At 44.6% G+C, this 23,863-nt stretch overlaps 1 protein-coding gene across 8 annotated transcripts; it reads left to right on the forward strand.

The window, feature by feature from the left end:
* Window positions 1-193: 193 nt before the first annotated feature.
* On the forward strand, window positions 194-22,098 carry KPNA6 (karyopherin subunit alpha 6). Of its 8 annotated transcripts, none has more exons than XM_075114509.1 (14): window positions 194-312; window positions 12,366-12,592; window positions 13,255-13,350; window positions 13,639-13,738; window positions 14,055-14,149; window positions 15,201-15,332; window positions 15,561-15,649; window positions 16,673-16,772; window positions 17,762-17,925; window positions 18,756-18,834; window positions 18,936-19,061; window positions 19,649-19,776; window positions 20,286-20,464; window positions 21,441-22,098. In XM_075114509.1, the coding sequence occupies exons 1-14, from the start codon at window positions 309-311 to the stop codon at window positions 21,623-21,625; spliced, it is 1,704 nt and encodes a 567-aa protein (XP_074970610.1). In that variant the 5' UTR covers window positions 194-308; the 3' UTR covers window positions 21,626-22,098. The 8 variants fall into 8 exon arrangements, with proteins under 8 accessions (XP_074970610.1, XP_074970613.1, XP_074970609.1 ...); XM_075114512.1 differs by having other exon boundaries at window positions 12,366-12,499; XM_075114508.1 differs by lacking the exon at window positions 194-312 and adding an exon at window positions 5,601-5,691.
* The last annotated feature ends 1,765 nt before the right edge of the window (window positions 22,099-23,863 follow it).

Below are 23,863 nucleotides of genomic sequence, written 5' to 3' on the forward strand. Positions count from 1 at the left end.
TGACAGGATGCGAGTGGCAGGACATGAGTGACAGGACGCGAGTGGCGGGACACGAGTGGCAGGACACGACGGCCCGGCCAGGTCCGCCCCGCCGCCCTCGCCCGCAGGGGGCGCCCGAGCGCCGCGGGCCTCGCGGGACAGAGCGGCCCGGCCCGGCCCCGCCCCTACCGCCTTAAGAGGCGGGGCGCCTGCTGCGCGGGTGAGGTTTGTCCCGTCCCGGCCGCCGTCCGCTCCCCTTGCCCTCCCTCTCCCTGGGCCCGCCATATTGTGGCTGCCGCAACTCGGGAGCCGCCGCCTGAAGAGCCGCGATGGGTGAGGGCGGGCGAGGTCCCTGTCATGGTCCCGCCGGCCGGGGCTCCCCGGTAGCGGGCGGGGGTGATGCGGCGAGGAGGGGTGAAGCCGACCCGCCGGCTGGGCAGTGGGGACAGCGCGCCCTGGCGCCTCCCGCGCCCCTCACCGGGGCTCCGGGCGCCTCCCCTCAGTGGCGGCGGGGCGGCTCGGCGGGGCGGGGGGCTGCGGGCACGGCAGCCGCCGCTGAGTCATCCCCGCCGGCCCCGCCACGGCGGGGCCTTCCCTCGGCAGGGCCCTCGGAGCCTGCGGCCTGGTGGCGGGACCGGGGGGACCTTGCGGCGGGGGACGTTGGGGGGCTGTCGGTGTGGGGCGTCCCGGGGCAGGGCCGCTGGAACAGCGGGGTCCTGGGGGGGGGGTTTCTGTTGCCCGCCCTAGTTCCGGCTTGGTGACCAGCAGCTCGGTCTTTGGGCTGCTCCGGGGCGGAGTGAGGGGGTTAGCGGGGGTTGTTTAATACTGTAATATTCTGGGGTTTGGGTATTGGAGGCCGCTTCTGCCGCAGGCACCGAGGTAAAAGCCTTGAGAGGCGGTGGTGGTGGTGGATAGGGACTGTTGCGAGTGATGCTTCATCGCAGGGTCTGTGGCATGCGGTCAGACCTCCTGTCTTTGGTTCATTTAAATTCTGAAGTTTGTAAGAGTTTAGAACCGAGCTCAAGTGAGTTCCTACTAAACCATTTGTTGGTCTAATAATCCGTCAGGGCCTTGGCCTTTGTCGCTTTTACAAAATAAAACTTCAGCAGTAGCAGTGTTAATACAAACTTACTGAGGCTGTCCCTGTGTTGCATGTTGCTGTGGACAATATAAGCCTGACACGGTGCAGGGAAGGAGTGTAGTGGAGGGTTTGTTTGCATATTCATAACCAATACCACTAAATATATGTAAAGATTCAGAGAGGTAGCAGATGGCTCTTGCTTTTAGATACAAACAAATCATAATTGAGTATTGCCCTTCAAAAGGTACTTTAATAACAGCAGACTTTTTTTTTTGTCACTCTTGATATAGCCTGAAATTGACGTTTCCTACTCAGAGAGGAGAGATGTCTTTTCTTGAGGCTTCAAGTCTAAGGCAGGGTTTGAATGGATGAGGTGAATGGGAAAGCCAAGCCTGTTGCTGGCATGCTGTCTATAAATCAGAGTAAGGTTCCTCTGGGAAGTAAGGATTAAGGTCTTATCAGTTTTAACCTGCAGTATTGTCTTTCAACCAGACTTGCTTCATGTCCAAAATCTTGTCGGAAATTTTCCTGCTGCCTTCAAGCCCCTCGTGTGATGTTCCAGGAAGAGTTACTGGCTGCAAGTCTGTGTATGCAATGGCTGCAGCACCTCCCAGTCCAGAACAGCTTTTAAAACTTAATTTATAGCTTGAGATGTAAAATCTTGACTCGTAACTTTGAGGAGAAAAATGTCCTCGGGCCTGTTGGTGAATGTCTGAAAACTGCCTGTGTTATCTGGAGCTGAGGATGTTCATGCAAAGGGCTTCCCGTCTTCCCCACTGCTGCCTCCCTGTTTTTTGGAGCTTGAAGCAGGCATTTTTTTGACAGCATTAATACTTCCCTCATTTGAATTATCATAATGTAACTTTTTAAACTTTTAAATAAACTAAGACTACTTTTTCATTGTTTTAGGTTAATAGGACTAAATGTTGGCAGCATAACATTGTTACCCCTTCTTGTATGGTGCAGGGTGGGGTGCCATAGTGTTTGTAAGCAGCTTTGATATTGGTCTTGCTGTGTTGTTAGAAATGCTCGTCAGTCTGTTCTTTGCTATGCAAATTACATGTCTAAAGGCCTTTATAGTGCTATTTAGCCAGTGGAGTGGTATGTAGTGCTCAATTCCTAATAAAATCTTTGTGGCTGATGAATTTAACTAGTTGTTTGGCTATTTTGCTTTGTTTGCTTGTGTTCAGGACAGCAAACATGAACTTTGTAAATGGGAGCTGGGTCATTAAAATAGTTAGTGTAATAGTGAAAGTACTGATTCCTTCAGCCTTTCAGCTTCAAGCTGTTGTGCTAGTGAGAGCCAGATAAACTCAAATTTGCTTGGCAAATCACAGTACTGCTTGTTTCTGGATCAAAGCACATATTGGGAAGGATGGGCTTGTTGGAATTTTATAGCCCTCTGTAATGGTCTCTGACTATTTCTGGTTGTTTTTAACCTATAACTCTCATGGGTTGAGTTTGAGTTGAGTTAGTTGAAGAGTTAATCCCTGTTTTAAGAATGTTACAGATGACTTCGTGACCTCAGGTGACAGTGTTGTACTTGACAGATCATGAATCCACTCTTAATGAAATCTGAATGTCTCAGGACACTTAAATCATGTTGAAGAGGACTTAATGCTCCCCAGACTTCAGATTTTGGGGGTGAAAAGGTGGAGTTGAAATTAATGTGTATTGAGAACTGGACTGAGGGATAGGTGGCTTCTTTTTATATCAGGGCATGGGTAGCCTAAAAGGAATCCCGGTCTTAGACTGACCCTGGTGAAGGACAAGTATGCTGTAGGGCTGTTAATTTTCCCCAAAGATAATTTTTGCTTTTCCCTTCCCCCCCTCCACAGCCAGCACCATCAGCGATGCTGTTGCACATTCCAGCAGCGATATCACATCGCTGGCTCTTGATAGCTAAAACAGAAAGGAATGAGCCAATGGTGGCTGCGGCACCAGGCAGCCAAATAGCTGTGTGGATAAGTGTTTTACTAGCACAGCATGTACTGTGTGCGAAGCATCCAGCCAGGGAACGGTGGCAGGCTGGGTTTAAGACGTCTCTGAAAGAGAACTGGCTCTGCCTGTGCTTATTTGTAGTAAACACTCGAATAACCTGTATGAGAACATAAAAGCAGCAGAGCAAACATGCAAAACAGACCTGCACAAGTGACTGGACAACAGAACTTGGCCATTTTTCCAGGGTTTAACAGCAGCTGGGGGAATTCCAGGGCTGTAGAGGGGAAGCCTTGAGTTGCTGCTTATTTGACAGGACTTCATATGTAGTTCTTCTCCTGTAAGCTGAACAGTTGTGCTTCTTTTTCCCTTTGTTGTCATCTGAGCAAATGAAGTGACTTTTTTCTTTTTATTCACCATAAAGCTATCAAAGTAACATGTTCAATATCAGATTCTGTTCTTGGCTAATCTCTGGTAACAGTTCAGAGCTGTCTCTGTATACAGTGTGTATAAGTAATTCAACTACTTTTATGTGTTTATTATAACCAACTTAATTTAATTTGTATTTAAGAAGTACAGATTATTTAGGCTTATCTTTATGATTTCAGTTGAAACCACAGAAAGTTGTCCTCGATACTTTTTCTAGAAGAGAATCCTGTAGAGGCATTAATAGGTCCATATCTGGAGCTTCTGTCAGGAAGAACCTTTATGCTGTGTTGTAAAGCGAGTGCTTAAGCTCTTAAGAGTTGAGTGAAGACATGTCTATAGAGCACTGTAAAACATGTTACGTATCTGGGTTTCAGAAGAATTTTTGTTTCTGCTCTCAAAGTTAAGAAACCCCGTCGCAAGTGGGAGATAGAAGGAAGAAAATTCACATAAGCACTGCTAATTGTAAAGTGATGCTCTTTACATTTACAAGGAAGCCAACGATTAATGCTGATATACTTGGCTAGATGAAGAAACTTTAGATTTTGAAACACTTCAGAAATTCCTGGTACTGTTTTGTCTCTTGCATTGAATGTTTTTTTTTGTTCACTTAAAGCAGTGGCTCTGGTAATTTGACAAGGTAAGAGGCAATGAGAGGACGAACATAGAAGTGGCCAGAGATTTTTCTTTTCAGTTGTAAGTAGGTGATAGCAATGATAAACTATGTTCAAAACTGACATGCCATACCTAAATGCTGAATAGAGCTTCCAGGGTTTCACTGTCAGCGTGTTCTTGTGAGCTGTATTGGGTAGCTGACTGCAGAAATAACAAGAGTTTGAGTTACAAATGTTAACTGTTAAGCCTCCTGGAGAAATGCGGGATCATGAAGCAATAACCTGTAGTCAGCCTGATTGACTTGGTGTGCAGCCTCAGATGATCGGCGTATTCTTACAGGCCCCTCCTCCCCAGATCCAAAAATATCACAAATGCTTTGATTTTTTTAAGAAATACCTCAGTAACTGTAACTGGAGATAGCTTGGCTATCACATGTAGTTTTTAACATTGTCTGGGGAGATAACTGGACTCTTAAACCTCTGATTTAGCACTGCAAGCTTGTTCTTCTAAAGGTAAAGTTTGTTTTCTTTGTGTGATCTGAACTGCTCCGATGTCTCCTCCTGCTAAATCAGTTTATTTCAACTGTCTTCTGTTCCTGGAGGACTTAGTGTTGAAAGCACAGGAATTTTGTTGAACACAAACCCTGCAGAGAAAGACACCTACCAAGCTTACTGTCCTGGTGACCATTGCAGAAAAGTCCTGTTTCCCTTCCAGTGTCTGAACTTCCTTGGCACCCTGGGGAGGGGTGGTGACTTATCTGAATTTGATGTGGTTTATCTCCCTGCAACTCGGTCAGTCTGAGGAAATACAAGGAGACCAAGGACAGTGAAGAGCAGTAACCACTCCTGTGCTGCAGGTAGACTTTCCTGCAGGAGCAGTGTGGGAGCATGATGCTGTAGGAATATGTATTTAGCTCAAAGCCTGTGCAAACAGGGAGGCAGGAGGAGATAGGAGGGTCCTTGGGGTTTTCAGGTAAGTATATGAAATGGAGAAACTTTCTGCTGGGTAGAAGAAACACAAAGAATGTAGTCACTAAGGCTTATCAAATTAAACTTAATAGTTTGCCTGAGCGTGTTTTGCTCCTACTTGTCAGATTGAGGGGGGGGTGTGGTGTGGTGTTAATTTTAACTGACCGAGTTTCTACTGTGACAGGGAAAACTTGGGTTGGAAGGGGCCTTTGGAGGTCATCTGGCTTAGAGCTTGCTCAGAGCTGGAAGCTTTGAAATGTACCCAGTGGGCGCTAATTGGCAGATCAGTGCTGATGGAATTCATCAAGTGTATTCGTTTACACTTGCAAAATTCCACTACCCTTCTCCGCTCCAACCATGCAGCTGTCAGCCTTCCTGGCTGGCCAGGCTTTGCCTTAGGTATATGTCTTGTGCCCAGCAACAGAACTGTAATAGATACCTTATGAAGATTACCTTTGTGAAAGGGTGTTTTGGCTTAAAAAAGGCCTTGTCAGATCTGTCAGCGTAACTGTTTCTCTGCTCTGTCACTTCAGTCTGACTCAGCAGCACAAGTCCTGATTTAGACATGTGAGTCCCTGCAGTGACTCAGCTCGGAGGCTTTAATCAGCAGCTGAAAAAACATTTGAAGCAAATGCTTTTTGTAATGCGGAGAAATGGGAAGAGCATCATCTGGAAAGAAGCAAGGTTAGATTTCTGATCCAGTAATATTAAGAAGCTGTTATAATCTTGGCATGGCAGTAATGACCCTGGAATTACAATTTTCTGGCTGAACTGCTATAGCTTATGTTGGCTTTTACACAGATGCTTACAGGATTTGAGTGCTCTGCTGAGCCTTCAAAGTCAAACTTTCACACTGTTTTTACTTTCTTTTAAGTGGTAAATACCTTTTCATAATTCAATTTATAAGGATGAGTGTAGCAACTTGTACTAGTAAGTCTTGAGTCTACATGACAACTAGAGGATTTTTTCCTCAGCAAAGTCAACCATTGCCAACAAAACCTACAGTAGGAGCCAAATTTCTTCCATCTCCTGAGGGGGTTTGCTTTGCACAAGGAATTGAAAAGGCTTGTTCAGTTAAGCTTCATCCCAAAGCTTGATTGTTCCTGTAAGAGGAGTCTCAGCTTACAGAGTACCTGAAGCCATTCCTGGTACGAATTACTAGCTTAATAAAGCCTTGTTATGGTTTTGATGGACCAATTTTTACCAATAACTTGATTCCAAAGGTGTTAGCATTCAGAAACTGTTGGCATGGGGACTTCTTTAATGATTGTTCCAAAGATGTGCTATATGCTGGGAGGTGGCTTTAAAAATCCCACTTAGGCAATTTTTTTGTCTGGGGAGACTAAGGAAGAATAATGGAGAAGTCTTTTAGTAGTGTAAGTTTTAAGGATGTAGGCAAACAGTCTTCTAAAAAGTTATAAAAATATGTTTTAAGTCAGTGATGCTTTACCATCCTGAAAGGTGTATCACTACTGGGCTTACATGCATGTTTAATACGGACCTCAAAAGGCAGCTAATGGCTTCATGCTCTACCTTAGTAGATCATCACAGCTACTTATTCATGCCTGGTTAATGGTGAACTGAGTTCCTTGTCTGATATTGGCCTTGTCTCTCTCTCTCTGGCTCGCGATGGAGATGCAGCTAAACTCATGTTGCTGTTTCAATCTCAGTCCTTCTTTGTAGCTCGTCAGGTAGTGGCTTCATCAGCTGTCACTAAACTGGAGTTACAGACTTCCCTTGAGCGAGTCACCCTGCATAGCCACTTGCATAGCTAAGAAATAAAAGGTAATGCTTCTGACACTTAGTACGTGTTCTCTTTTGGCCTTTCTGCCAAGTTTTTCAATTGTTGCTGTTTTCCTCAGGACAGAGGAGTATCTCTGAGCCAGGAATAGCAAGTGTTTTGCTTTTTAGTGAGCCTTATATCTGCCTGGTCTCTGAGGTGCCTGAGAAAAGCTTTGCATAGCTGTGCTTCATTAAAGCAGTCATCAAGCATGTACAAATGGATTTCAAATTTGTCCTGCAGAGCTGGGTTACCTGCTGTTATGTGTTCAGGATATAGAAATAAATCTTTATATATGCAGGCGGATAATCTGTAGATCTATTTAATGTGTCATGTTAGCACTGAATTTAGTATCTGATTGGGCATCTTGGGGCTAATAGTTGGCAGATCTGTCTGGAGGTGCAGAGCTTGGATGCTGAGCAGGAGAACTACTGAAATGCAAATACTGTCACTTGTGCCTCTGGAGCTGCTGTGAATGAAGTCCACTAATGCAGGCGGGTGCTTGGCTGCAAAAGGCCCTGACTTAGGGAGCCGTGTGAGGTCAGGGGATTCCTAAAGCAGGAGCGATGCCTTGCCCAAGCTCTGTCAGAACAGTGTTTTAAGTGGAGTCAGTCTTGCAAGTTGGAAGTTCACTCTGTTCTTGAGTGAACTCTGGGAGGTTTTGTGTAAACAGCAGATTATCAAGTGTTCTTCATATTTGGAAATACTGTTAAAACACTTGTAGGTCTGTGGAACTGTTTGGTCTGCAGAGGTGTTGGGAAGAGGTGGGTTGAAAGCTTGGTGGACTCAGTTTAACACAGTACGAGCTTTTACTTCTGCAGTTTTTAATTCTGCCCTAGAGGAGGTGAACTAGACCAAAGAGGTTGAGATAAGGGTGCTGCATGCTGAGCCCCTCTATAACCGGTGGTCCGGAATGGCGATATATGGCTGAGGAAACACGCGTACTTTGAAGGGCCTTCCAGGAGCCAGTTCTAATTGACCAGTGAAAAGGTAGGCATTGTTCTGCTCAGGGGTAATCCAAGGGATGCTGAACTTGGAGGAACCTAGTTTCCTCCGAAAACTAGGCTGACTCTTGCGGTAGGAGGGTAGGAATGAAATATGAGCAAGGGCCTGAAAAGCATCAGTAGTGGCTTTTGCTGGTTTTGGAAAAGCTATGTTTGTTTCCATTGGTGGAAGAGGTGCCTCATTCTAATTCTGTCCTAATTCTCATTGTTTTCTGTTCTTTTTTAACAACATTTTCATGTGGTGCTGATATTCTAGTAGAACAGGGCAAGCTCTGGCTCTTGCCTAACAGTATTGCTCCCACACAGGCATGCTTCTGCACCTGGGCAGATGGTATTGAGCTTAGCTTGTTGCCTGAGCCAGCTCTGGGTGTGAAAATATGGTTTTATACCTGTTGTGAAGGGACAATGCCGGGGTTGCGATGTCTGGCCGTACTATCCAAATGCCTACATGTCCTGCTTGTACTGCTGTGTACTGAGAATTTAGATGATGTGTGGTAAGCCTCTCCTCTTCTGTCAGCAAGTTGTTAGATGGGCTCACAGCACTGTGCCCCAGGCACCTGTGCTTGTGTGCCTGCAGCCTTTCCCCATCATGTGAGTGGGTACCTGTACCTGTCATGCCAGGAGGACGGTTGGGGGGTGGGGGGTGACTTCTGGGGACAGATAAGTGGTGAGCAGGCTTCAGGCACTGCCAGAACAGTTTTATCTGGTGTGCAGTCTGTTTGGTGTGTCTCGGGGGGGAAAAAGGGGTACAGGGAGCAGCTGCAGGCTGCACAAATTGTTCCGGGTGAGCTCCTGTGGTATAGAAGGAAAAAAAGCCTCATTGCCTACCTTCCTTGGAGTGCTGCAGGTAAGCTTGGAGCCCCAGAGTTCTGCTGGAACAACATCAGAACAATTTTGTAATTCTAGGGTGTGAGCTGATGCTATCTTCGTTTAAAGCAGGGCTTAGCTGGTTCTTACAGAAGAAAATCCTTTCCTAGGAGAGGTGCAGTGCAAGGTGCTGTCCTAGTAGGAGAGCATTTTGTAGAGGTTAAGGTGGCTGCCTAAAGGCAGTAGCTAAAACTTCAGAGCAGTTAAAGAGCCCTGCTCTTGTTAAGTTTCCATTGCCCTTTTACAGTCGAGTTTTTCTGTAAAAGTGAAACTTTTCAGAGCGACAGTGTTAAGATGGAAAGTGAAAACCTGTGGCTTGAGTATCTTCTAAGCATCCCTCATAGATGAGCAGATAATTGCTCTCCCTAATCTATCGGTTCAGGTTACTCCAAGAGTCTGACTTAGTGGGATTGTTTTGCAGGTATTCACAGACTTTGAGTTAATAGTTAACAGTGAAGCCTGACTTGCAGATATGCTGGATGAGCTAGATGTACAAATTCTTTACTTGTAGCGTTTCAGTACAAAACGTGCCTGGCATCCTGTGGTCTGTTTTGTTTCATGTGTTTGGGCTTGCTGCAGTCTGTGGTGCCTACAGCATCTGCTGAGCTCACTGTGAAGCCATAATCCTGCATTTGTGGCATTCATCTATTGCCATAGAAATGGGGTGTGATGTAACAAATTAGCGTTCTAATGTCATTAAAATATTGATATGGATGATGGATTGGGAAAAGTCAGTGGAAATCATCTGAAGAGATAAATGTGTGTGAGAGAAAATAGAAAGTCAAGAGAGCCCGAGGGACTGTCGCACAGTGATGTGCTGTTACGCAGCCCATGTGAAAAATTACTCTTCAGGGGCTAGGTGTATCTTTGGGGTTTTCCTGCAGTATAACGGTGTTCTTAGTGCTCTGGAAATACAAAGCCTTAAACTACAAGGTGCTGGCCGTGCCGAGTGTGCTCTGAGAGCTGGCAGCACGGCCGAGAGTCTCTGGCTGTTTCCCGGACACTCGGAGCAGGGTCCAGGGTGTGCCCAGCTGAGTGGGGTTGTGCAAGTTTGGAGGCAGCTGAACTGTCATGTGTCACTTTGCTATTTCTGTGACTAACTGGCTGGTAATCCTGTGTAGGGTGTTAAGTCACTTAATCACTTTTTCCTCCTCCTTTTCTTAAAAACTACCTTTTAATTGGGAACTTAGCTTTCTAAATGGAGATAGCAAATTTTTCTTTGGAGATACTGTTGTAATCTTTGTGTGGCTGTATCAGCCATTAGTATTGGGGTAGTAATGTGAGCACACCAACAAAGCAGTGATAGCTAAATATATTTGCTGAATTTAAATCTATGTGTAGATGACACCTTGCTACTGTAAGATCAGATATAAACTCCTAAAGCCTGTAGGGTGTTTTGAGTCTTCTGTCTTCTGAATTAGCTGATTTTCATTAAAAATAATAAAACTTTCCTTCAATCTTGGCATACAGTGCTGCTGGGAAGAGGGATGGACAAATGTGAGCAGTTGCTGTGATCTTCAGTCTCTGCCTTTCTTTGCCATGTAAATGGCTTTTTAGAATGTGGAAAGTGCTGTCAAATACCCTTAGAAACAGGCCAGGTATTCCTCTGAAGCTGTGACTTGAGAAATGAACTCAGGAAAAAAAAAATCAGTGGTTTAATATAGACTTCACAGTGAGACTGTCAGCAAAGTATAGTCCAGCTGCTGTGTTCAGCGTTCTTAGTAGGTTTCTTGCCTTCGTTTTATTGAGAACAGACCTAATAAAATGGGGTACTTAAAGGGACTAAAGGTAAACTTCTGTAAGGGTCAAGATCTTGCAAGGCCTACTGTAATTCGATTGTTTCAACCCTACAGTTAGTTTTGAGGCTGTATGCCTTTTTCTGAGTGGCACTCAGCATGACGTAGTTCCTTTTTCTTATAACTTCTGGCCAATTCCTATGCCCTAGGCAAGTTACTAGAAAAGGCTGTCTAACCTGGCACTGGAATACTGCTTTTACTGATGGTGAGTTGTGGTTGGTGGCTGCTGCTTAGCTTCAGAGGTGCCAATAAACTTGCAACCCACTGTGCTGCACCTCTTCAAGCCTGGTGGTGTTTCTGGGTGCAGCTGTTTGTTGCTGAGCTTCAAGACTGTTTCACAGCTGTGACAGCGTGGGGTCAGGGCTATCTGACAGGGGTGTGCATCTCTACTACAGTGTAAATGACCAGAGGAACTTGGGGTTTGGTGGTGGTTTTTTTTCCTTTATCTATTGCTTTTCAGAAGAAGGTTCCCTTGGTGTGTTGGCTATGGAGGAGAATGCCCTCTTAAAAAGCAGATGCTGTGAAATAGTCTGACTTTTTCACAGTGCTTGGTGTCTTTTTAGCTATTTTCGGGAAATAATAGAACTGAAGGTATTTTGTTTCACCTCCTGTTAAAATATGGATTCTTCCAGTTATTTCTTCTTTCCATAGCAATGAAATGTTGGATATTTGTACATTGTATGTCTTTTCTTGGCTTGGCTATGGGCTTTCCTAGTATGAGGGCAGTAGGGTCTGAAACTTCTCCAGCTGATATTGGAAGGGCTCCAGAATGACTGGAGGCAGTTGATAAGTCAGACTGAAACTTTCTGTAAGCAATGTGGCAGAGGAGTGCTTAAAGCTTGAAGGAAGAGGTATAAGGAGATAGTGCTGCAAACTTCCACAGTTTGCACAGGACGCTGCTTCCACATGCTCTTAGCAGTTGGAAGAAAACAAAGATATTGGTGTCCAGCAGACTTCTGGAGAAGAGTAAGTTGGTCTGAGGGTTAATTGGCACTCTGATGCTGTGTATCATGATTGCTTCCTTCCTGTCCTGAGAAAGGCACAGATGTTAAGCAAATAATCTGCCTCATAAATGGGAGAGAGTTAGGAAAGATGGGAAAACGAGTCAACATGGTCAAAGCAGTGGATTACAGCTGGATGCAGCTGAGGAATTGATATCCTTCTGTACTCAGGTTACTGCTTGGCCCTGGTTGCCTTTAACTGTGCCAAATAGTGGAGTGTCACTTCCTTGACTAGGAGGCAAACACACAAGTAATCAAGTTTGAAGTACTGCATTAGTCAGATATGAAGCAGCAAAATAAGTAGGTCAAGTACTGAATGCTTGCAGTAACCTGGCAGAGCAACCATGGCCTATACATTATGTACAGCTCTGCTTTTTTGCAAGGATTTTTATTGTTGTTATAAGATCAAGGCCTCAGTTTGCTGTGAGTTCTCCTGGGTTTTTGCCATGCATACACAGTGAGCCTCCCAGTCTGGGGGAGGGCAGAAATTGTCATGGTGTTCTTTATGCCATGGTGATAAAAGGGAAATGATTTCTGATGAAACCAAAAGTAGAATTTAGTTACGCACCTCCTGAGGACAGTGAAGCTGTTTGCCCGTGTGAAAGGCTTCTACTCAGCATGGTTGGTATTGTGAAGTTTGGTCCAGGTTCCTTTCAGAACAGTAAAATCTACTCTTACGCTTCCTAGAAACTTCGTAACACTTTTGCCATAACAGCATATCATGTGAACTAAGGTTAGGATCACGTTCTAACTTGAAGCTTCTACTTTAGTGTTTCAGACCAGCTCTTGCAAATAAGTCTGTTTAATCTGGCTGTTCCATGTGCACAGACTTCCTTGTCAGAAAGAATGTGTGGGTAAAGGAGCAGAGGGTGACAAGAAATCTGAGGCAGATATTTTTTCCTCTTCACAGAAACCATGGCGAGTCCTGCGAAGGATAACTATCGAATGAAGAGTTACAAGAACAAAGCCCTAAATCCCGAGGAAATGCGTCGGAGAAGAGAAGAGGAAGGAATTCAACTGCGCAAACAGAAACGAGAGCAACAGGTAACTGTCATCTTGACTAGCTTGTGTACAGCCTTAACACAACCAAGATTGTGCTGCTGCCAAACTGGAATCTTCAAGGATCTGTGCATTAAGGTTTGTTGGCAGTCCTCTTATTTTTTTCTCTTCTAACAGAAATCTCACTTTTGTCTTTTTCTTTGTACCTAGTGCAGAGTGTAGCTCACATCAAGAGCTCTCCAAGCACTTTGTCCTTGGGGTACTAGAGGTTTTTGTTCACAGATCCTTGTTTTTAAGGGCTTTTTTAAAAATTTTTTTATTAGTTAGTGAGTAGGGTTATTTCGTCAAGAAGTAGTAATAACAAGTGAAAGTATGGGCTGTGTGTATTTCTCGACTCTGAGCTGGGTTTTTTTGGCTTGGAGGTCTGTGAAAGTAAGGTGATTCCCAGGTGTCATGTATGTGGCTCAGACTAAATGTTTGCTCTGTTAGTGCATCATCTACAAGCTGCCTTCTCCCCAGTTTCCCTAACTTGTTAAGCCAAAATCTGCACTTGCCTGTACCAGTGTCTCAGTGACTTGGGCATTTGCGTATCTGAGGGCAAGACGTAGCCTGCCTTATTATCGGGGTTTGTATGCCAAACTAGTCTTCAGAGCACAGAGCTGTTATTAATGACTACTTTTCTATTCAGGTTGCATTTAGTCTAGCTGATGGTATCTTGTTTGAGGAACAAGAATGTCTAGTTACAAAGACTGTTCATCATTGCTTTCTAATAATGACTCGTGTGTTTTGTTCCCTACCAGCTCTTTAAAAGAAGAAATGTGGAGCTGATCAATGAAGACGCCTCCATGTTTGATAGTCTCCTTGTGGATTCCTACGTTAGTTCCACAACATGTGGGGTAAGGTGCCTTTTCTTATTGCAATTGTGCCCTCAGGTAGATTTAATGCTGTGGACTGCACAGAACTGACCAACTCAATGTGTTTGTTTTCTTTTGAGAATGTTGCAAATATTACTACAGTGAACTAGAAAAGTCTGCTAGGAAGTAAATAGTGTGCTGTAAGCTCAGATTGTGGATCTTTGGATTACTAGTTAAGCACAGAATCATGGTAGGCTGTCATGACTGCAATGCCTTAAATATGTTGTTGTGAAATGGAATGATTGTTCTGTCTCCTTTGCATCTTTTCAGGAGGGAGTGATCACAAGAGAGATGGTAGAAATGCTTTTCTCAGATGACCCTGACCTGCAGCTAGCAACCACTCAGAAATTCAGGAAGCTACTCTCCAAAGGTAAAAATAACTCATCTTACCCCTGCTGTGGGATCTGACATAGCCTTTCTTCTGCGAGCGTTTGTGCGTGTGTATTGCTGTACAGAAGCTTAGCAGCTTTGAGCGGGGGGGGGGGGAATTTAAATGTAGAAACTTGAAAACCTAGTATATTGCTAATGATTTACAGTTGTATGAGTGGTACAGGAAGTGATTCTGGAGAGACTTGTCCTGCGGAGTTCAGTACAGCTTGAGACCATTCAATTCAGTAATAGTTCATCCTTGCTATTCCCCTGCATTAGACTTATATAACTGTTTTGACATGGCCTTGCTTTTTCAGAGCCAAATCCTCCAATAGATGAAGTGATAAACACTCAGGGAGTGGTGGACAGATTTGTTGAATTCCTGAAAAGAAGTGAAAATTGCACACTACAGGTAAGAGATTGTGTTATAAAATTCTCATGGCATGTAGCTGTTGAACCTTCAAAGCTTAGGAACTTGAACCCACAGGTGCTATCAGAGAAAAGTGATGTCCTGAACCCAAAAAAAGCAGATTATATGATGTATAGGAGGAGAAGGTGGCAGCCTGTAATGCTTAGGCAAAAAAGGAAATTATAAATTGCTCTAAATTAAATTCTTGGAAGAATGCTGGCAAAAGTAACAGATCAGCTGCAGTGGAAGATAATTTGGTCTTCCTGGGTCTGATAGATAATTCTGTGCTTCTATGATATTTCTGCTGGGAGCTACTGGAGCCATGGAATAAATGTACAGGCTCAGAATTTGTTAGAATAGCTTAGGTAGTGCTGATCCTGCCGTGGGGCAGAGGGGTGGACTAGATAGCTTCTTGAGATTCCTTCCAGCCTGGTACTAACTATAGTTACTTTGTAGGGGTTAAAGATACTTCCATACATGGAATTGGGTCCGAGTTGATGACTGCCTTCATCTTCCTTCCTGCCCTCTGGCCCAAGGCCATGTATCAAAGGGGCTGACTTTAAAGAAGAACTGAAATCTGTTAAACCAAAGAACAAGTAGCAAAAGCAGGGAGCTTGCTGCTCAGCTTCACTTGAACTCAAAGCATGTTTGTGGTGTTAGCCAGAAAAGAGGGTGGGCTGGAACTGGCTAGTCTGCACTAATATAGAAAACTTTGTACTCCACGTGTGTTTATGTACTATGTGTCTTTGCTTTTCTTGCTGGAAAATGGTTGTATAGGTGAAATGATGTCGTGTGCCTGATGGCGATGTCTTCACTTGCCAATCCTTTGAGAAACTGTAGCCTGAAAAGGCGTTTAGCAGATATGGCTTTTTTTATTGCTCAAGAAAATAAAATCTAATCCTTTAAATATTATGTGTCCTATTGTGATATGCTTGCTTTCTCTCACAACCTTTTTGGTAGAAGTTGGAAGAACTGTAGCTAAAATTTAATGAAAAATATTTTGCTAAATCAGGATTATTTTATTCATCCTTATTTGTGTATTTGCTTGTTTCAGTTTGAAGCAGCATGGGCACTGACGAATATTGCATCAGGAACTTCCCAACAAACGAAAATAGTAATCGAGGCTGGGGCAGTTCCTATATTTATAGAGCTACTAAACTCTGACTTTGAGGATGTTCAAGAGCAGGTAAGATTCACTTCTTTATTTAGGGTTAGGGAGAGAACCACAATGGACTGCAGATGATTAAAATGCAGTGTTTAAAATGAGTGACCAGTGTCTAACAACTGGCTTCAGACCATAAACTGAAGTATCGTTTGCCTGGCATTACAGGAAAACGCTTTCTTAGCCCACTACCTTTTTCTTTCTCTGTTAAGAAACTGTGTGAATGCTAAAACCATTGCCGTTTCCTTTCAGGCTGTCTGGGCATTGGGGAACATTGCTGGAGACAGCTCTGTGTGTAGAGATTATGTCCTTAACTGCGCTATTCTTCCTCCCTTATTAATGTGAGTAGCCATGAATACTTGCCACTACAGTTCTTGAAGTCCCATTGTGCTACAGCAGAGCGATATTTGAGCTGGGTGAATACATTCCCTAGCAATGTGTGGTGATGTTCACTGGGAATCAAACCATTGGTACCAGATAAACTGGCAGTTCAGACAAGTATCTGATAAATAGAGTGGGACTTGGTAGATAACATGCCTTCTCACAAACCTTTACACTGCTCTGAATCTGAAGCGGGTGCTGTTGCAGTGTGCTTGTCTTTCTGAAGTCACAGGCCTTACTGTTCCACTGTGTGTCCCTCCAGATGCCTCCTCTTTGCTTATGCTATGGATTTCAGGTGCTTGTCGGAGGGAGCTCCTCTAGGCCTAAGGAAAGGGAACAGGTCTGCACACCACTGTGCCTGTGCAGCTCCTAAGGGTGGTGCCTACCCACTGTAGTCAGAAGATCTGTCTGTCAGGAGTCTGCTCTCAAGCACAGTTCTCTGCTCTGGAAAGAATTTTTACTTTATCCTGTCCTTTGCAAACTGATGCTTTGTCACCAAGTGACTTGATTGTTACACTGCTACTTCTCGGTCACCTGTCAGCAGTGATTTGACTGAAGTGCTCAGCCCGCAGGACTTGTTGTCCTCATTAAGAGTTGAGAGGCAGCAGCTTGCATCAGCTGGTCTCTAGTGAGGGCCATATGACCTCAGATAAGGGTACAAGTGTCTGCCTGGGCTGAATTTGAGCTTGGAACTGCATTTGGCTAACTTACCCTTCCTTCTGTGACTTGTCTATTGTGGAACTTGCCTTCCTGAGCCAGGTCACTTGGTGTTGTTAGGAATAATAGCTATTTATCCAAAGTAGTAGTTGCATGTCACTTCTCTTCTTGCTTATTGAGAGGCTTGAGTGACAAGCAGCATGGCTTGAGCTACAGCAAGTGGACTAGTGGTTTGACTTCCTTAAAATCATACTGGTTTTCCTTCTCTTGATTCACTTGCTGGCTTCCACACCAAGGATTATAATTCATGGTAATTGTCTCTTTAGGCTCCTTACGAAGTCCACTAGGTTGACAATGACACGAAATGCTGTCTGGGCCTTGTCAAACTTGTGCAGAGGAAAGAGTCCACCACCTGAATTTGATAAGGTGAGAATAAATGCCTTGTTGTCAGACAGGTGATGGGGAGACACCCAGTTAAGATGTTTGTCTAAATTATTTTTGGCTTTTAGACTTCTGTAAGTCATGCCGGGAGGGAACAGGGTGAGGCTCTTCCTGCTGAGGCTGATCTTACTGTTCAGCAGATGTTTGAGTGCCTGTTTAATTTTCTGCCAACCTTTCTGCGTGGCTCTATTGGCAGCCCATTTGCTGGACCCCTCAAGTAAGGGGGCAGGCCGAGGCTTCCCTGCAAGGTAACATATGCTGTGGCCTTCTCTGAACCCTGTTACGACCTCTGGAAGTTTGACTTAAACTTGATTCTGAGATCTCTAAATGCTACAAAACAGGACTCTTGTAGCTTCATGGGAGCTGTGGTAGCTTTCCTCCTTCCCTTTCCTGATGTGCTACTGACCGTACCAAAAGGTTCTGCTGGCCTTTCAGGTGTCTTCTCCTTTGGTAGGACAAAAATGTTCCAAGGTCAATGTGTTTCACTTTTCTTTAAATGAAAGCTCGTGTGTCAAAGCTGGGAAGCCTGTGGTGACAGATGAAATCTGAATGGAGCATGAACGTAAGACCACTTATAAATGATTGAAGTATTCAGGGGTGTAACTGTTGGTGATCGCTGCTCTGAATACTGAGTTACTTAGGGTTAAGAGTAAGAAATGGAGCAGTGCTCTTACATAAGAAATGTAAGGAGCTTCCAAACAGTAGCATGCATGGCAGCACTTGTCTCGGGAGTCCAGACTTGATCCAAGAGGAAGGGATGTAATTTTGGTAATAAAGCTGTTGAGGTAACTTTAGACTCTGTGATTATGAGGTATGTGAACCAACGAGGAAGCTGCTGACTTTGGGAAAGGAAACTGTGGACACTGAAGACCTGTTATCTTGCCAGTCAGCAGAGCTGCGTGGTGTTTGTATGCAAATGTGGTGGTCCTGGAGAGAACGTGACTAACCTTCTGGGGTGGTGGCTGTTGTTGCAGGTATCTCCCTGCCTGCCAGTGTTGTCCCGATTATTATTCAACAGCGACTCTGACTTGCTGGCAGATGCATGTTGGGCTCTTTCCTACTTATCAGATGGCCCCAATGAGAAAATTCAAGCAGTTATTGACTCAGGAGTGTGTCGGCGGCTGGTGGAGCTGTTAATGTGAGTAACTTGTCTCGCTGTTTCAGCCCAGTGGGACTGGGAAGCATGTGACTGAGTGTGAGTTCGTATCAAAACTCTTTCCACCTCTTGTAGGCACAGGGTCCAGGTAATGGGTACCTTAGCTTACTTTGGAGCAGTTATATGGGGGGTCTGAAGCAGGTGAAGAGCTGTAGTTTACTGGCTTTTCTTTCCAAGAGAAGTTGAGTATTTTCTAGTACTGGAATGCTGGTGAATACTGTGCACTAGGAAGGACTTCTTAAAGAGAGATAGGACTGGTGCTTTTATTCTGTGAAAGGAGAGAGGACTGCAGAGTGCCTTCTGCTCTCAAACTTCCCATACACTTATGGAAACCATCAAAGATGGCAAGAGTAGTGCCTAGCAAAAGTCAGCTTGGCTTTGGTTCTCTGATACCTGTACAGAAACTTGGACAAAAGCGTTTGCAGTTTGAATGGGCCTCTTCTTTCACATCTTCAGAATTGGTAGAACTGCAGGGTACTTGCTTCCAAAATTATCCTGAAAAATTCTGGGTGTTCTCTCTGGGTTAACAACACCTTTGTTCAGGAAGGTGATGTAAATGGTGAGATCTGTAATTAAGCTGGAGATGATGGCGTTAAGATGTTAAGGAAGAAAAACGTGCCTGTGTCGCAAGTTTGTCTTCAGTCTCTGCTTATCCAGTGGCAATATGGTCAGCGTATCATGTGTTTCTACAAGCTAGGGATGGAATTCTAAGTAAATAATGCAGATGAGATACTGGGGAGAGAATTTTCTGAATATCCAGGTGTGTGTGATGTGATAGATTTGGCTTTGTCCTGGCCCTGCTTTTTCTGCAGGCACAATGACTACAAAGTGGCCTCCCCAGCTTTGCGAGCAGTTGGCAACATCGTGACAGGGGATGACATCCAGACCCAGGTGAGGGGAAGCTACTGTCTTGCAGGGAAATGCAGTGCCCATCTAGCATTTAGCTCTGTACCCGATACTGGTGATCTCACTTCTGCTTTCTTTCTCAAAAGGTGATTCTGAACTGTTCAGCCTTGCCTTGTCTCCTTCATTTATTAAGCAGTCCCAAGGAGTCAATCAGGAAAGAAGCCTGCTGGACTATATCTAACATCACGGCAGGAAACAGAGCACAAATACAGGTACAGTCTTCTCCAGCCCACCTGTAACGATCCTAGATTCCAAGCTCAGCACTAAGGATTTGCCACTTTTTTCTTATCTGACACTTAAAGGCTGTTTTTTGCTCACAACTCCCATCCTGCAGTAATTAGCAAATTTGCTGCTCCCAGCCATCTGCCAAACAAGAGCTAAAAAAAAGCTTGTTAATTGTACCAACAAAGACTAGGCTGAAATGAGTCCCACAGGTTGGATCACTGGAATAAGGAGATACAGCCCTTATTTCTCCATGCTCAATTAGAGATACCCCTTTGAAAAGCTGGAGCTTGTTGGGTTTTAATTACCCTTTTAATGACCTACATACAAAGCCAGATAAGTGATGAAAGCATTCCTACAGTATTGATGCAATAATAGGGATTGTCTGCTGTGCTAGTTATGGAACTGAATCTCATGCTAATAAGATTTGGCTGAAGAATAAAATGGAGGAATCGCTGAAGGGTATAGCTTGGAAAGTTCTTTTGCATTGGAAAATGGAAGTAGAGGTTTCTTCCTTCATAGCCTTTTAGAAACTGTGTTGCCAATTCAAATGCTTCCTACTGCGCTCTCTCCCCAGGCAGTCATAGATGCAAACATTTTCCCGGTACTGATAGAAATCTTGCAGAAAGCAGAATTCCGCACAAGGAAAGAGGCAGCATGGGCTATTACAAATGCAACGTCAGGAGGAACTCCCGAACAGATCAGGTACTTCCTGTGGCTGCTCTTAGGGGAAATGTGTGAATGCGTGGCAGGTTTGTCTTTATGGGAACTGCAAGAGGAGTAGCAAGGGAGTAATTTGGAGACCCTCTAAGAGAGTACCTGAGACGCAGGCAGAGCTATAGCTGGGTTGTACATGGTGCTGTAAATTATAGCTTCCTTCTGAATTAAGGACAAGGTAATCCAAACTACTTCCCCCCTCCCCCTTTAGATAGCTTAGACTAATCTAAATGTCCGAACTTGATAAGAGATTAAATTCCAGTATGGACTTAATTTGAGTAGCACTTGGTTTTAGAAGGGAGTTTGAAGGTTTCTTAAAAGAGGGGGTGTGTATGCAAATAAGCAGATAAAAGTTAACCTTGCAGGATGCTAAAAACGTATTTTTAAGTGACTTTTTGTATTTTAGTTTGACTGGCTTCCCTTGCTCTTGCTAGCTGAGCGAAGGTGGTCCTTGCTAGATCCTGAACAGGCATATGTTGTTGGTGCTCTCTCTTCAGGTATTTGGTAAACTTGGGTTGTATCAAGCCTCTTTGTGACCTGCTGACTGTCATGGACTCCAAGATTGTTCAGGTGGCATTGAATGGCCTGGAGAACATCCTGAGGCTTGGAGAGCAGGAAGCCAACCAGAGTGGGACAGGCATCAACCCATACTGTAGCCTGATTGAGGAGGCTTATGGTAGGTTGTGGCTGCTTGCCTTGGTACGATTGACTTTGGACACCACAGGATGTATTGAAAGGTGTCTGCTCATTTTGTTGGTTGCTCTTCTGCTGTGTTAAGGGATTCAGTATATTCCAAACCCATCAATACTTGTTCCAGTAGTCTGTCTTCAGACTCTTGTGATTGGGCATAGGACAAAATACTTGGAAGTAAAAACTATCACACTTCTGATCCAAGCTTCCTACGCCTGGAGGTCAAGCTGATAATGGTGCCTTGCACCAGTTGGGAGTATTAATCAGAAATAAGCTGAGCTAAGTAAAAAGTGATGCTTCTGGGTCTAAGATTGCTCTGACTGTACCCAGTTGTACATGCAGCTGTGTAGGGGGAAACCCAGAGGGACCTAGCTTTTCCTTGGAGAGACTTAATTTGGTGGGGATTTTTGTCCTGATCTTAATGCTTTGAGGAGCCATTCCTATTTTGGTCTGAAACTGCCTGTATACTGCCAGTGTCTGATTTGCCCTCTCACTGTTATGTATCCTGATCCTCCCAGTAAGAATAATTCTTGAAAATATATTGTACTTGGGTGCTTTCTGTTCAGTGGTGGATTTAATTAGGACGGCTAAAGCTGTTGCTGCCCTTCTGCTGGAGGCTACTGGGACGGGCCCTGCTTCCTTCCCCTCCCTGCCCCCTGTAACTACCAAACTGTTCTCAGCCAGTTGTTTTAATTTCACTGAAATCTGCTTTAGTCTCTGGTAGAGAGCTGGGAGCACATCGCTATAGCCGTGTCAGCTAAACCTACTATTGAAGTGACATTAATGCTGCCTGATCCACAAGCAGCTCTGGAATCGTTAGCTTTAGATGTCAGCGCTGCTCACAAAACAAATCTAACACAGAGGTCTTGCAGTGAATAGGGGCAAGGGTGGAAGATGGATGTGGGATAGCGTAACTATTGGGATCTCCTCATTTCATTGCATTACACTTTTTTTCCTCCAAGGTTTGGATAAGATAGAGTTCCTACAGAGCCATGAGAACCAAGAGATCTACCAGAAGGCCTTTGATCTGATTGAGCACTACTTTGGAGTAGAGGATGACTCCGCTCTAGCTCCCCAGGTAGATGAGAACCAGCAGCAATTCATCTTCCAGCAGCCTGAAGCCCCCATGGAAGGTTTCCAGCTATAATGTGCCCGGAGCAAAAGAACACCATGCACTTGCTGGAAAGCGACTTGGGAGCAGCTGATCGTCCCATCCCCTCCTTGCGAACGGAAGGCTAAAACACCCACTCCACCTGTTAGGAAACAAACCTTCCTTCAAACAACTAGAAACAGTGCTTTGTCCTCACAGAGAGAAGGGGATATCCTTACACTTTTCTTTTTGCTGCTGCATACATATCTCTTGAAGCAGGCATCTGGGTGGAGGAAGGACACTGAGGTAATAGCTCGCACCTCTTGGTGTTTGTGTGTTCTTTGTGGTGATCTCTCACAAATGTCACTTTTTACCTCGGGTACTTAATTGAGATTTCAGCGTTGGGTTGGGTAAGAACACAAATAGAAAGTAAGCGTTCTGACAACAATAATTCTGGAAACCTGGGTTGATCTATTTAATTTTTTTTGCACATGTTACTCTATTAAAGACTCTAATTTGCCAAGAGCAAAGTTTAGCCCTGGCCTTTCTGTGACCCTCCTTCATGGACAGTCCTGTTGAACCTGGGCCAAGTTCCCCTGAAATACTGTAAATGGACAGAGAAATGGGAAGTTCTCCCACTCCTGGGAAGATTTTTCTGGGGAGAAGGCTGCTTCCCTTTGTCGAGATTTTTTTGTTTGTTTTTTTTGAAGAACTGCTAGTGGTATTTACAAGGAGAGAGAAAAAAGAGCAACAAGACCCCAAAGATGGTTACTATGAAGAGGGCGGGATGCTTGGGTGGTTTTTGAAACAGGAAGCACAGCTGCCGTTGCACAGGCTTTGTTTGCATTGCTACTGACTGAAGCCACGGGACTGTTGAAATGGCGAAACCCATCTTCATCTTTACTTGAAATAGTTTTTTGGTTGGTTTTCATTTCTATCAGAACTCAAAACATATTCTCGGGTTGGGTTTTTTCTGACTTGGGTTGGGGTAGATCATTTTATGGGTTGGAAGAGGACGTAGCTACACTTGACAGGGTGTTGTGTGCCGTGTTAACTTCAGTAGCAACAGGCCTGAGTTTTCAGGTTTACCTCCTGCTCACAGTTGGATCATGTACATTTTACTTAAAAAAGTCAAATCTCTGTATTTTTTATATTATATATAGGTAGGTATTTGTCTAATTGGGCTTCAGAGTAAAATATATATGAAATTTCTGTAATTTATGTAAATAGAGCACTGTGAGGCAGGCACACCTGGAAACGACGGCCCCAACTCACTGGTTGTCCTGCTTCTTTTCCTCTGTTTACTCACGTACTGTATAAGCGAACATAGACCTGTCTTAAACTCCTCTACCAGCTATGAGTTCCTTAGCCAAGATTTCATTCAACAAAAGCGAATGCACGGGGCTGCAGAGAACAAAAACACTTCTGGGGCACGGGGGAGAGCTGGCCAGTGGGTGTGAGCCCCGTGCCCCTGTCTGTGGTGGGCGCAGAGGCATTTGGGGGGTGAGAAGCGAGGCCCGGTGCCGTTCACGTGCTGGCCAGCGCTCGGGTTTGAGTCCTTTATTGTGAAAATGAATAAATGACATCTGTGCAGTTGACTGAGGTGTGGCTGTGGCAGAACTCTCTGGATGAAAGTGCTGGCCTTCCCTGGGGTTGGTGTGTTACCTGCAACTTAAAATAACTCCCAAAACACACAAGGTATGTTCAGAGAGGAGACGTTGATTTATTCTGGGCTGGGTGCAAGGTGGAATGCTTCCGCAAATCCAGCACCCCTACTGGAGTTCACTTTGCCACTTACACATGATAGCTCACACACCATGCCCATCTCATACCTAATCGTTGACCTGACAGAGCATTCTCTTCTTCCACTGGTCTGTATCTTTTCAGCTTAATTTTAAAGCTACAGTGTGATTTTAATTCACTAGCCATGCTCACAACAAGCAGGGAGGTGGTGGTAGTCCTTTTGTGTCTCAGTTGAGCTGGTGGTCACGACCATAGAATCATTAAGGTGGGAAAAGACCTCCAGGCTCATCACGTCCAACTGCCAACCCAACGCCCCCAGGCCTCCTAAACATCTACATGGTGTTTTTTTTTTTTTGAACCCCACCAGGGATGGTGGCTCCCCACCTCTCTGGGCAGCCTGTTCCAATGCCTGACTGCTCTTTCAGGAGAGACATTTTCCCTAATACCCAGTCTAAACCTCCCCTGACAAAGCTTGAGGCCATTTTCTCTTGCCCTCTTGCTGGTTACTTGGAGAAGAGACCAACCCCACCTTGCTACAGCCTCCTCTCAGGC

Source organism: Phalacrocorax aristotelis, chromosome 20 (genome assembly GCF_949628215.1).
Source record: "Phalacrocorax aristotelis chromosome 20, bGulAri2.1, whole genome shotgun sequence".
Lineage (NCBI taxonomy): Eukaryota > Metazoa > Chordata > Aves > Suliformes > Phalacrocoracidae > Phalacrocorax > Phalacrocorax aristotelis.

Bases quoted from the DNA above. Each gene is read 5' to 3' on its own strand.
- KPNA6 (XM_075114508.1), top strand. From the start codon at position 5,661: ATGGGAAGAGCATCATCTGGAAAGAAGCAAG. The intron at 17,926-18,755 runs GTGAGTAACTTG...CTTTTTCTGCAG, and splicing joins CGGCTGGTGGAGCTGTTAAT to GCACAATGACTACAAAGTGG. The intron at 20,465-21,440 runs GTAGGTTGTGGC...TTTTCCTCCAAG, and splicing joins CCTGATTGAGGAGGCTTATG to GTTTGGATAAGATAGAGTTC.